This window comes from Fragaria vesca, linkage group LG5 (genome assembly GCF_000184155.1).
Source record: "Fragaria vesca subsp. vesca linkage group LG5, FraVesHawaii_1.0, whole genome shotgun sequence".
NCBI classification, from domain to species: domain Eukaryota; kingdom Viridiplantae; phylum Streptophyta; class Magnoliopsida; order Rosales; family Rosaceae; genus Fragaria; species Fragaria vesca.
The window spans coordinates 9,625,334-9,639,417 of NC_020495.1; the positions used below are offsets into that span (position 1 = coordinate 9,625,334).

General features: G+C 37.9%; 4 protein-coding genes across 4 annotated transcripts in view; 2 read left to right on the plus strand and 2 right to left on the minus strand.

Annotated features, from left to right (window-relative positions):
- LOC101310522 (germin-like protein subfamily 1 member 7-like) overlaps positions 1–593 on the plus strand; it is a 790-nt gene extending 197 nt beyond the window's left edge. Inside the window, exon 2 of the mRNA XM_004301181.1 lies at positions 1–593. Within this exon, the coding sequence (XP_004301229.1) occupies positions 1–483 (483 nt within the window). The 3' untranslated portion in view covers positions 484–593.
- Positions 594–1,190: 597 nt separating this feature from the next.
- LOC101310807 lies at positions 1,191–6,464 on the minus strand. Its single transcript, XM_004301182.1, has 7 exons — positions 6,441–6,464; positions 6,262–6,381; positions 6,126–6,169; positions 2,657–5,533; positions 1,909–2,013; positions 1,513–1,687; positions 1,191–1,430 (listed from the first exon to the last, which is right to left on the minus strand). Exons 1-7 carry the CDS (start codon positions 6,462–6,464, stop codon positions 1,191–1,193), a joined length of 3,585 nt encoding a protein of 1,194 aa, XP_004301230.1.
- A 2,155-nt stretch (positions 6,465–8,619) lies between these two features.
- On the plus strand, positions 8,620–11,887 carry LOC101293881 (putative 1-aminocyclopropane-1-carboxylate deaminase-like). Its single transcript, XM_004299437.1, has 10 exons — positions 8,620–8,928; positions 9,005–9,070; positions 9,167–9,361; positions 9,450–9,560; positions 9,765–9,856; positions 10,087–10,179; positions 10,340–10,397; positions 10,482–10,595; positions 11,016–11,113; positions 11,416–11,887. Exons 1-10 carry the CDS (start codon positions 8,677–8,679, stop codon positions 11,618–11,620), a joined length of 1,284 nt encoding a protein of 427 aa, XP_004299485.1. The 5' UTR covers positions 8,620–8,676; the 3' UTR covers positions 11,621–11,887.
- An 846-nt stretch (positions 11,888–12,733) lies between these two features.
- Positions 12,734–13,530, minus strand: LOC101294173. The gene is made up of 2 exons (XM_004299438.1): positions 13,234–13,530; positions 12,734–13,141 (listed from the first exon to the last, which is right to left on the minus strand). Exons 1-2 carry the CDS (start codon positions 13,470–13,472, stop codon positions 12,979–12,981), a joined length of 402 nt encoding a protein of 133 aa, XP_004299486.1. The 5' UTR covers positions 13,473–13,530; the 3' UTR covers positions 12,734–12,978.
- Positions 13,531–14,084: the final 554 nt, after the last annotated feature.

Genomic DNA, 14,084 nt, shown 5'->3' on the forward strand with positions numbered 1-14,084 from the left:
CCCGGAAACACATCAAATGCGGTTGGTTCCAAGGTCACCCCGGCGAATGTGGAGCAAATAGCAGGGCTGAACACTCTTGGGATATCCCTTGCTCGCATAGACTATGCACCAAATGGCGGACTAAACCCTCCTCACACCCACCCTCGGGCCTCGGAGTTTCTTGTGGTCATGGAAGGCACTCTCTACGTTGGCTTCGTCACATCCAACTCTGACAACGGCAACAAGCTATTCACCAAAGTGTTGTACCCTGGAGATGTGTTTGTCTTCCCGGTTGGTCTTATTCACTTCCAGTTCAACATCGGAAAGGTCAATGCCGTGGCCATTGCCGGTCTTAGCAGCCAGAACCCAGGTGTCATCACCATAGCCAACGCCGTTTTCGGCTCCAAACCTCCGATCAAGCTTGATGTTCTCACCAAGGCCTTCCAAGTTGAAAGCAATGTCGTTGAGTATCTCCAGAACCAGTTCTGGTATGACAACAACTAGGAACATGCTAACAATTGTATCACGAAACGATGGCCTTACATATCATACAACACATAATCTAAGCTTTTGTAAAAGAAGATGGTAGTTGCTTATATGTAATGTACCTCTTCCTTGATCAGTGGATTATTGGAATTTGATTATTAATAAATACTCGCATCATATAAAGCGTTTTTGCGTCCTGTCTCTAAACCTCTTGCATTTTAAACAATTCATCACGAAGAGTTGGCCGTAAATTTAGAATTCATGCTACAAAATGCGCAGAAGTACTTTTACCAAAGAGAATGAAATGAAAGGAGTACTTCTACCAAAGAAAATGAATTCTCATTTAATTGAGATAGATCAAATCTCCAAACTGAGAACGGTTTTTACAGATCATGTATTCTGTAAGATATTTGCAATATTATCAGGAGGCTGCTAAACTGATAACACTACACTACCTTTCTTTAGTAACACTACAGTACCTTTCCAAATCCCTGAAAGAGTTGCATTATATTCCAAGGCACTCACATGCCTCCTGGAAGGAAAGGCTATATGTACATGTATGTGTAACGAAAAAAAANAAAAAAAAAAAACAAAGAAAAAGAGAAGCCCTGAAGGTTGATCACTCTTTCTGCCTACCTGAGGTTAGATGTTATCTTGAATGACAATGAGCTTAATGGGGAACTGTCGACTAGTTTAATTACAATTTGTTAAAATGAGTGAAGATTTCAATAGCGCCGCCTAGAGAGAAAAAATTCATAGTCTGGATGCATGTTTACAGATGTCACACCTCCTTTGCTCACAACAGCTCTTGCCATAACAGATGCTGTCTCCTCAAGTGTCCTCAAACGCTCTTCCAGTACTCCACAAGGGTTTAAGTTTGTTACTATTGTCTGTGCTGGTGCTGAGGGCCTTAGCTGAAACCAGCATTCACTCTGTTTGTTGACATAAAGTATAATTCGAATAAGCTGCACAGATCTTACAGTATGTTTGAATTACATGTTAAAATACACTGCAAAATATTTTAGCAATCTCTGTACTATTGACTACCTGAGCGTTGTAACTCTGAAGGCCCACAACTGGAGATACAATACTGTCATCCATACTAGGAGACTCAAAGTTGGCACTTCTACGAACCAAACAACCAAGTGAATGGTAAGTCAAAAATGCTGCTCGGAAGTTACCATCAGGTATCCTGTAAATAGGATACCATGCCACAGAGTACCTGAAAATCAGATTGCCCTTGAAAGTTACATGCTATTTAGAAATTTAAGGACCTCAGGAAAGCTCTCTTTTTGTTTTGTTCACTCATGTGTCAATTGCATTTCCTCTAAAACTCTTTAAATAGTGATTAAAATCATTTTAGCTAAAAAAATAACAGGGTTTATTACATGCAGCATGATTAAATATACAATGGGAAGGTATGAATCTGTTTGTATTACTAACCAAGATCTGGGATGTAGATCATTTAGATTTATAGAGTCTAGTTTAGTTGGATCGCCATACACTTTTGAATGTGAGTTTCCATCACCTCTAACCAGCTCTTTTATCCTGAAATGGAGGGAACACAATAAGATCATCTGAAAGTACCGGTCATTGTAAAGTTCGTTAGGATACTTACATCTCAGTATATGATTCATGGGTAGAATTTTCCATGATTCATTAAGCAACACAAAAGAAATATTTGATTTGTGCACACTATCTTAAAAGCATTTCCAGCAGATAGAAAAATATTCAAACATATAATGAGAGAATTAACAGTAAAGTAAACTTGGGATATAATAACTTTTTAGATCTTAGAGTATATGGTATTATTATGCACATTTGCTATGCACTACTCTATGCTCATATCAAAAAATGTCAAACAATATGATATCCATCGACTACAAAGTTAAATATACTATTATAACAATTTGAAGCACGAAATTCTAAAATTTAGAGGTGTCTGCTTACTGGGAGTGCTCTATATAAATGAGTTTCTCATTAAAATGAAATTTGAGACAGTAGGTATACACGCAGACAATCTGTTCTGCATCAACTAGTCTTTTAGTAACTCATCACAACACTAAAAATCCATTGATTTACAATACCATGTTTATGTCTCTACAAAGGCTACTTTAAGTATCGATGTGATATCACTAAAGCATGTTATTCAATGACCACAACTTTCAGTGAAGAGCGTAAGAGTACTTACTTGTCATATAGAGGACGTCTCTGTCGAGGTTGTTCATATTCAAAATATTCTAAAAGCAGCTCTATATCACTGAAATATTTTGTGTCAGCTGATTGAACAAGTACATCTTTGGCAAAAGCTTCAGGAATAGCCAATTCGTTTACAAGTGGTGGGGTGATTGCATCTTCCTTACAATCAGGCTGAGAAAAAAGTAGTGAATATATCGGAAGACCACCAATGCTAGAGGATTTTCTGGATATCTCACCATTCGGGCATGGGTCTAACACTTCATCACTGTGAAGTCCATTGTTAATATCTCCAGCACCAGTACCCCTACCATTCTTGAAAAGCTGAATTCCTGACAAATAAGGGACAAAATAAGCACGAAATGCGAAACAATCAGTACCCAATCTCTTTGAATTCCCAAGTTCCTCTCCCCTTATTTCCATCCCATAGCTCCCATATTTCTCATACCACTCCCAAAGGCATTTTAAAGTGACATTTGGTGATTCATGTCTGCACAATGACGCTCCACCAACCTGGTCAGACAGGTTCCGTGAGCAGCAAGTGTGGCAACTTATGCAGCTAGGTGATTGATGTATAACGGGAGATGAATAATAAAGAAGTCTTTCAAATTCGGCAATTGGTTGACCAGTGATCATTTGAACAGTTTCAGATGCGAGCTGTGCCCTACAAGCATCACTCACTGCTTCTAATAATCTGTTTGAATAAGCTTCAAAAGCATTTAGCCCTTTGGATACATCAGAACTATTCACGTAGTTAGCTGCATCAAGCTTGTTGTTGGTCAGCTCTTTGACTGCATTTGATATAAGAAGCCTGCCCTCGGTGTCATCAGAAGAACAAGTTACGTCTATAGAACCCTGAGTCGTGGACTCAACGGCTTCTTTAGAAACCACATTGCCTTTAATAGTGTCTTTAATAGTCCATCTCTTAGAAGCTCCCTCATCAGAATGTTCAAGGGATGAACTTTCAGATCTAGTAGAGCTTGCCAACTCAGAATCCTTCAACCCAATTGGCATCCACTTCTGCGTAAGAGATCCAGAACTACTACGGTTTTGCTTGCTGCTCTCTGCAAGAGAGATTTGTCTCTGTACTTCTTGACTTGCTGCATCATGAAGTAGATGGGGAAGGTATACTAGAGATTGCATCTGAAGTAGATTTGACATCTTTTGCATTGAACCATCATCATTTCCTACATTTTGATCATTCATGACTGAGACAGTCTTACAGACATTTTCGAGATGACCAATCTCATTTGGACAGAGTTGCATGCTTTGAACTGATTCAGACTTGCATTCTACTTTGCTGGTCTGAAATCCAGCTGTTGGACAACTAGGCTGAGAACAAGATGTCGAAACAAGACTTAACCCTTTCTTGTCCTTCGCCTGAGTCAAGATATCTGATATGTCACTCTGATCCATCCGAAGCTTCAAAGAACCATCTGAGCCAGCCAAGCTAGCATGAGATCCTTTCCTGGAATAACATCTGTACTCTCGTTTCAAAGCTGGAGCGTTTCTTCTTTTCAACTTTTTTGAGACCTTATCTTTTTGCTGTTTCCTATTCTCACTCTTTAAAAAGACATCTATATCAACAGAATTACAGGTTCTATTAATCATGGGAGCCTCTTTCAAAGGGAGATCAAGCCTTGAGTAAACAGAACTTGCTGTCTTCAATTCACCAGTGCAATCATTGGCGTCATTCTTCTGGACCTTTTGCCAGACGGAATGAATATTTTCCTTCCCTGTACGCATATTTCCAACACTACCAGATTTGGGAACATTTGCACTTCGTTGTCCTACTTTGTTTTGCCTACTTCTCTTGTTAGGCACAACATATTTCATATCAGTACTACTGCTACAACCATGAGTACACTGCCTGGCTCCCTCAGTGTGATTATAGGTGTTTACAAAATCATTCAGTGAGCTTTGACGAGTGAAATATACCTTTCTAGAATTCGAATTTGGTGGTTCAGATATATCTGTGTTGTAAATTTCCTTGTCAGCATGTTTTTCATCATGACCAAGATTAATACTACCATCACTGTTTGAGCCAATTGAGATCGAATCCAATATGAAGGAGTCATGCATCTCAGAGTAACCTTTGGTATAGAGATCACTGCAATCGCTCGCCTTTGTGTGGTGAATACCCTCCACCCCATCTAAGATGGGAAATGCAGAATCTTTTAGTATAATTTGATTTTCAAGATTACTCACAGTGCCTAACTCATCAGGGGAAGAGGTACATGTCCTCTTAGCATCTAGCAATAAAAATACTGGTGCAGTTGAAGACAATGCTGGTCCATCCCCTTCATTGTTACCGCAGGTTTCAGAAGCTGAACTTACATTTCCATATTCCTCAGAAATCACTTCAGGATCAGTAGAGCGAACATTGCATAAAACTTTCTTGCTCTGTTTTCCCTTCTTTCTGCTCTTCTTTCTTGAACTTCTCTTCACAATGCTGTCTATTTTTCTATTACTAACCACATCTGACGATATGATTGCATTAGAATCATTTGCAATGATAGCCAAGGAATCACCGGAAGTTAATGACTTCTGAAATTTCCTGGAAACATTCCATTTGGTAGCTTTATTTACCAAGGTCTTATTTCGAGATTGGTGTCTCTTAGTTGAATCAGTAAATCTTCTATTTGTAAATGACTTGACAGAATAAACAACATCAAGAGGAGGACCCTTCTGCACCTTCTGTCGATTAAACTTGAAAGGACTAATTGGTGGCGAGTAAGCAAGATGAAGACTTTCCATATTCACCAGAGCACCCGATACCAGATTATTTATATTATCAGTACACTGCAATGGTAGTGCCACAATTCTCCAACGTCCGTCAGGTTCAAGGGAAAGGAATTTAAAGATAGCACACCTACGAAATAAAAAGAGGGTATACAATAATTGCCATTCCCTAGGCATAATACAGGAAGCAGGAGATGAAGAATTAAGCAGCAAGCAATGATCTTAGCAATGGCTATCAAACACTAATTTAATTTAATGTATGTTTTGATGCACAGCCTGTCTAATTGTCCAATGCTCAGATACTTCACAGAAATGAGGAACTCCAAGAGTTTCAATAATCAATGGTTTCTAGAGTACTTCTTTGTATTTGTGCCAACCTATTCCAAGATCGATAATTTTAGATCTGCCCAGTTTTGCTGGGACACTAGGACGGTTTCACAGTATGTTTCTCAAATTCTAGTGAAATTGAGACAAAGGAAAAGCTAAGAGATTATGATAGGAACCAATTATATTATGCATTTATGTGATGCAAACAAGCAGGATGTATAGTATTGGCAAACTAAGAAATATGCAAAACCATCAGAGAAAAGAGGCACGGTCATACATAGCTCAATAATCAACTTCACCAGACAGAAAACATGTGAACTAATTCAATTGGATTAGTTTTACCACATAGAAGTGAGAAACAAGCAATTAAGCAGTGGCAATTAAAATGTCTTTACCTACTATCGGAGTTCCTCCATGTGACAGAAGGCACTTCGCATTCCTGCAAAAGGTACCAGTCCAGAATAACTACATGCTTGCCACAGCTGAAAATGAAATACATCCAAATAAATCTGCAGAACAAATATGCATTACCTCTAAAGATGTCCTGAAACTACTTTGTTCTTTACTTGATAAGGAATCTCTTCCTCTGTCTGCACCCTTCTGAAAATCGCTATTAGCTCTTCGAAGGGCACAATGCATCTTTTGCTGTGCCTGTCCACATAATTGACACAGAATATAATCACCGCTAAAACAAAATATAACTACATTACCTTTAACTCAATCAATGACAACATTGTATCTACAAATCCTAATCTATATTGGGTTGATTGATCACATAAAGGGCAAACCTTTATATATGTTGGGTTGATTAATCACATAAAGGGCAAACCTTTATCTACTAACACACCAATAGTTAAGAAAGAGAAGAAAAATAACCCAGATGTTCATGATCACTCAGAACTAAATGAAGCCAAGTACCTAAAGCCGTTGAAGATGAAGATCTGCAAGAAATAAGAATGAGTCAAAGACGCTTATTCACTTCTTGGCTGGATCATGTAAAAGCCATTGCTTCAGAAAAGGAATGGCTTGACAAAAAGATTGAATAACACAGAGATACATAGAAGGAAGAAGAACCCAAAATGGCTTGCCCACAATCCTAAACAGCAAGAGATTGAATTCCACCAGAAAAAAAAAACCCAATTAAAATTAGACAGAAAATCCAGCTAAATTTATCCCCATAAAAAATTAATTAGGAAAAGAGGCTGCATGGTTCAGTAATGGACTGCAAGAGAGAGTTGATTCAAGAAATGGAATGCACTAACCTGAACCTTTGATCATGAATCTAGTGCTAAATCTGACTACAACCCATAAATCAAAACCACCAAAAAACTATCTAAAAATTTGAAAAGGTTTGCAGAGAAAGCTCCCCAAATTTAGCTGTAGGGTCTAAGATGACAAGAAAATATAGCAACAGCTAAAATTACTTGGCTTCATAGGAGAAACAGCTAAAATTACTCTGTATTTCCCAAATTTAAACTTACGCTCAGAAATAATGTAGTCCATTCTCTTCTATTTTCTTGTTTTCTTTTCTGTCGGCATTCACCGGAAAGTCGAGACACAGAAATCCGATCGACATAAAATAGTTCGTAACTTTACCAAATTGCTAAGAAATACATGCATATATACATTTCGACGGTGATCCAACAGTAATGTATGTAAATAAACTATTTATTTGTACTCCATAGCCGGTAATAGTTTTCATAGCTGTGAGTTGTGGAGTATTTTTTTTTTTTGTGTCTTTTTTATTCAAGAAGAAATGTTTACTCGTACAATTAATAAAACACTATCATTACACACATAATAGGTATATGATACCAAATTTAAACCTTTTCAAAGCATATTTAGCAATGTTAGTCATTTTAAAGTTAAATTTTAGTCAAATTCGCTAAAATGTTATTTTGGCTAGCCATTTTAGAAATGTGACTGCATCAATGCTCTATATTTTAGCTAGCATTACATAACATTATTATTCAAATAGAAATTAAATAGTTTGAATATATAAATATATCACATAAAATATCTTACAAGGAATAGTAAATTAATTGTCTAGTCTTATTCTGAGTCATCTCGCTAGCTATATTAGTCTAAAGTTTTTTTTTTTTTTAACTTTTTATTAAATAACTCACACACCCTACATATGTCAATGAGATTTGAACCCATGACGTCAAAGTTGTTAGTTAACCACCTTAACCAACCACGCTACGGCTCACCGACAGCTAAAAGTCATAATAGCTCAAGTTTGGCTAGTTTGCTGGAGCTCCTAAAACATCTAAAAAAACTAAACACGCTCTTTAAAATAACTAAGAAGTTAAAATATAGTGTTAAAGATCTTTCAAGAGGCTCAATATATTATAACCAACTTGAAAATGATAACTCTTTCTAGCATCATATACCAAAACCATCTCTATATATGCATAGGCATATTTGATCTCTCCATTACACTCACAACAAGAAATCACTGATGTTATAGCCAATTGTCTATGTAGATGACACCAATACTATAGCACATCCATTTCACTAAGGGCACCAAACCCTCGCTTGAGGTGAGGGGACGGCTAAAGCCAATCAAAATCAATCTAAACAAACTAAAGAAAGAAAAAATAAAAATAAAAAAACCAGACCCGGTCCAGACGAGAACCCAAACCCAACCTACACCTCACTGCGTTTCGTCCGACCACATCATAAACATTTATTTTAGACGGCCGGGATGTGTGTTGCGGGCGAGTTTAGTGCACCAGACCCTATTAAAAACAATAAAACAGAACGTATCCCGGTTAGTTTGGAGTCGGATTTTAGTAGTCAAGGTTTTAGGGTATCCACATTCCACACCGACCCTACTAAAAAACCAAAACGTATCCCTTTCCCCCAAAAAAAACAAAAAAAATAGAAGACGACAAATTTGGCATCCGGAAGTAGAGCAGAGAGGGGTCCGATGGGATAATCGAAATGTTGTGCAGGGGCATCAGCAAAGCCCTCCTCATTTTCCCTTCTCACTCTGCTCCCCTCACTCTCACCCAACCCAAACACAAACACAAACACAAACCCCTCCAGATTCACTCGCAAATGGAACTCAACACTTCAGAAGCAAAGACAGGACAGGGTTTGGGGCTGGACTTCCTCTCAAAGAAGCCATATACTCCTCCTTCTTGGGCATCCCACATCAACCCCATCCCCTCTCACACCTTCTCTCTCGGTCACGTAATTCCCCATCTCCATTCTCCTTACTCTTTACTCACACCATCACTCTCTGTACTGACTCCTACTTTTCTCTCAGCTTCCCACTCCAATCCACAAATGGAATCTTCCCAATTTGCCCAACAACACTGAGGTCTGGCTGAAGGTATGTGTCAGTAGAATTAGTACACCCACTTGAGAAATGTTTGGATTTTGTGAGTTTATGTTTTCACTGACAGAAAATGTTTGCAAAATATGTTAGCGAGATGATCTTTCCGGGATGCAGCTCAGCGGTAACAAAGTCAGGAAATTGGAGTTTCTGATGGCCGATGCTGTCGAAAAGGGCGCGGATTGTATTATAACCATAGGGGGAATCCAAAGCAACCACTGCCGTGCGACTGCTGTGGCTGCCAAGTATCTCAATCTTGACTCCTATCTCATTTTACGTACCTCTAAGGTCAATTTCATTCTCAACAAGTACACTTCCTTCGTTACATTAGTTAAGTTTTTCCTCTCTTTGCGTCATGCTTGTAAATGTCGTACAGGTTCTTGTGGACCAAGATCCTGGACTCACCGGGAACCTTCTAGTTGAGCGTTTAGTCGGAGCTCATATTGAATTGATTTCAAAAGAAGAGTATGCAAAAATTGGGAGTGTGGTATGTTTCTTGTCAACATTGTCTTTTATAATCCCTATGGAGTCAGGTTAACTAAGCATGCCTTTTCTGATAGTTTATGGCTCGTTCTTTAGGTTTCTCTAGAAATCATCTCGGGTTGAAGCTTATATTCATCATATCAACAAGCTTATATTCTTTCACTGCGAATACCCTAATACTATAGTAATGTGTTAAATTTGGTCTCAGGCTCTTACTAATACTTTAAAGGAAAGACTGATAAAAGAAGGAAGAAGGCCATATGTCATTCCTGTTGGTGGTTCAGACTCCCTTGGAACCTGGTGAGATTGCGTTTGCTTATTCCAACTTAAATGATTGTCTTCTTTTCCAAATGAGAATGGAGAAGGGAAAGGCAAGGGTTGCCAGGTCTCAGTCTTGCTTAATGATTATGTTTTTCTTTTTCCTTTATTTTCTTGCTAATATATAGAAATCCAACAGTCTTGTTCAAAGTTGACAGTAATAGCTTCCCTTTCTTTGACATTATCACGTTGGTGTATTTGATTGTATTTAGGGGATATATTGAAGCAATTCAAGAGATTGAGCAGCAGCTTCACTGTGGGACTGGCAAACTAAAGTTTGATGATATTGTTGTAGCATGTGGAAGGTTTGGCTCTATGCTATCTCTTACATATTTTCTGTGAAGAGTATGTATTTGTGAAACAATCAAGTTGATCATGATCATGATTCATGAGTGACATTATTTCCATCCGTTTTTGTTGTCCAGTATTACTTGTGTTTAATAGATTTTCTGTTGTTGATTCTAGTGGGGGTACAATTGCTGGTTTGTCATTGGGATCTTGGCTGAGTTCGTTGAAGGCAAAAGTAGGAATCCCCTCGATCGATTACTAGATTGTCAATATACTGTTCTGTCATGTCATGTAATTATTTGTTCATTCTGCTATGCAGGTTCATGCATTCTCTGTCTGTGATGACCCTGATTACTTCTATGACTTTGTTCAAGGCCTACTTGATGGACTTGAAGCAGGCGTTGATTCACGACATATTATTAACATTCAAAATGTGAGTGTCAGAGCAGATTAGATTAGATCTTCCTTTTTTTTTCTTTTTTTTTTTTTTTGTTAGGAAGAGAGTAGATCTTCCTTGTTTCTTTTGTCTTATTTAACTTGTGAAACGAGGATATGGCGCGAATAGTATGGCTTACATTCATGGGTACTTGAACTTTTATGGTCTAATTCTGTTCTGAGGAATTCCTCGTGATTGATTACAATTTTGAATGCTAGAATTTGAAATCATCTATAGTAGTGGGGAATGTGATTATTATAGATGAAATGAAATCATGTATGCTACCATTATAGATGTGAATCATGCGATGCATCCTAATATATGCTTATGTATTCTGTGCATTGAGAAACAGAATCTACATCTAGATAACTTGATTATAGAACGTGAAGTTGGGCTGATGTATTTGTGGTCTGACAGGCCAAGGGTCTAGGCTATGCAATCAACACTGCTGAGGAGCTTACTTTTGTGAAGGAGATTGCCGCAACCACTGGGGTTATTTTAGATCCAGTTTACAGGTATGATAGTGAAGTTATCCAGCCTGTTTCTTCAGAAACCATTATGTGCATTTGATTTTATATTTTATGCTTCATGCTTAGTACATGAACAAATATAACAAGAAAAGAAAGAAGAAATAATTGTTATATATGCAACCCTGAGTCAGTAATTCTTGTTATCTTGATTATATTCTGCATTTGCTCATTTCCTGAATACAAGATGTAAATGAGTTTAAACAGTAGTTCCTACTTCCTAGATTTTACTGTTCTATTTGCCGAATGACAAGATGATCGATAATCTATTATATGTAATCTGTTTTCAGTGGCAAAGCTGCTTATGGGTTGCTGAAGGACTTTGCCGAGAATCCAAAGAAGTGGGAAGGAAGAAAGATCCTCTTCATACACACAGGTGGGCTGCTTGGGTTGTTTGATAAGGTCGAGCAGATTGCTCCATCATTGGGAAAATACAGTCGGATGGATGTCTGCGATTCTGTTCCACGGAAGGATGGTATCGGCAAAATGTTCTAGTCTTTACTCAGGTGGATGATTAAGTGTTGTAGAGATTGGATCAATTTTCCAATCAAAGTCCACATTCCTGAAAATGATGATTAAGAAATTGACATGTTAATAAATAAGAGGAATAGTAGGAGAGCTTCTTATGTATTGTTTTTGGGAATCACTAGAATGAAACTACAGCAGCATCATACATGGTTGTATGATATATGATTATATATTTGATCCCTATCTCGAAAGATTATAAATTTCTAATACAAAAACCAAGGTCATGAATGCTTGAAATGTTGTTGCAAGCGTCTCCGTGTGTTTTTTTTATTTTTTTGAATGTAAAGTTCATATCATTAGAAGTTTAAAACAATGGCCAAATAAGCTATAAGCTATATAGTCTACGTAGCTTATAACCGAAATCGGGGAAACTGAAAACCTAAAGAAGCAACACAAAACCAAGGTCAGGAATAAGCTACTACTCTATGCATGGTAAGGACAAAGTGGGTTTGGTCCCGGTTGTGCGTCTTGACGGCCACAATGAGGTGTGTGCCTTGACTGCCATAATGAGGCGGCAAGAACATGTGTAGGTTCTGCATGTTCGTTATGCTCAACTCTAATTTAAAATGACTACTCTGGCATCCGAAAGTAGAGCAGAACAGAGGGGTCCGATGTGATATTTATTGTAATTTGAATACCAAATAGAAGAAGAAAATAAACACAGCGGAAACAACTTCACTGCAGTAGATTCACCGCAGTAAGACAAACACAAATAGCAAGAAATTAAAGAACACAAGAAATTTACGTGGTTCGGCTTAGCCTACATCCACGGAGCAGCAAGGACAAATTCACTATCAAAGTCTGAGAGGTTACAAAGGTTTCAAATTAAACTCTCACACTACCGACTCTACCACTGCAGTAAACTGCAACAAACGCTCTTATTCTTTTTTCTGTAAACTGTTTTTCAAACTGTTTTGCAGTTACAACTTCTCATATCTTATTTCTCAGCAGCTTTTAATAACTACTAAAAATAGGAAGACAAAAGAGAATAACGAGCCACAACACAATAATATTCGAAATGTCTCACCAATTCATTCTCCCTTCTCACGATGCTCCCCTCACTGTCACCACCCCAAAAACAAACCCTTTCAGATTCACTCACTAATGGAGTAATGGAACTCAACACTTCACAAACAATGGCAGGACTGGGGTTGGGGCTGGACTTCCTCTCAAAGAAGCCATATTCCCCTCCTTCTTGGGCATCCCACATCAACCCCCATCCCCTCCCACACCTTCTCTCTCGGTCACGTAATTCCTCAACTCCATTCTCATCACTCAGTAGTCAATACTCACAGGTCACAGCATCACTGTTTGTTTATTGACTCCTACTTTTCTCTCAGCTTCCCACTCCAATCCACAAATGGAATCTTCCCAATTTGCCCAACAACACTGAGGTCTGGCTGCAATCGAAAATTTGAATGTTTGGGTTTTGTGGATTGATTTAGTGAAGTTTTCCAGTCTGTCGCTTCAGAAACCATATATCCAACCCTGTTTCAAAACTTAACGTCGTCTAGAATATGTTATGCGTTTCCTGAAAACAGAATGACAATGAGTTTTAAAGTACGTGTAGTTCTTCTTACCTCTTAGGTTTTACATAATCAATTTTATGTGATTTGATTTCAGTGGCAAAGCTGCTTATGGGTTGCTGAAGGACATTGCCGAGAATCCAAAGAAGTGGGAAGGAAGAAAGATCCTCTTCATACACACATGCAGGTGGGCTGCTTGGGTTGTTTGACAAGGTCGAGCAGATTGCTCCATCATTGGGAAAATAGTGTCGGATGGATGTCTGTGGAAGAAACGATATGGACTTGTCACACATTATTATAATGTAATATAATATGATGATTCAGCATAATATCAAATCTACTTCTACATGGAAACAAATACAAGATCAAATCTAGATTAATAATGATTACGTGTATTAAATCATTATGGTAATAAATCATATTCCTTGTCTAGAAGAAAGACAAGATATCGGTATTGTATCTGGTATCCAATTAGGATATACTACCAGAAGAAAGGCTTTAGCTGACGAAAAAAAAAAACCAGGCCGACGAAGTAGTTTTTCGTCGGCTAAGTTAAATTTTCGTCGGCTATGGTAAACTTTAGCTGACGAAAAAAAATTTTCGTCGGCTAAAGAATTTATTTCGTCGGCTAAAGTTCACAAACTATGGCCGACGAAATATTTAAAAGTTTAGCCGACGAAATTAATATGTCGTCGGCTAAAGTGCTTTATATTTGCGGATCTGGACAGCAGCAGCTCATCTGGGAAAAAAACGGGAGATCGAAAAAGTTTGGATGTTGTCGAAATCTGTCCATAATTAGTTTGTGGAGCCATATATAGGTACGTATATGTATATATATGTTGATTAATTGAGTTTTATTTGAGTTGATCGATTTTAAATGTGATTGAGTTTATTGATTTTGATTG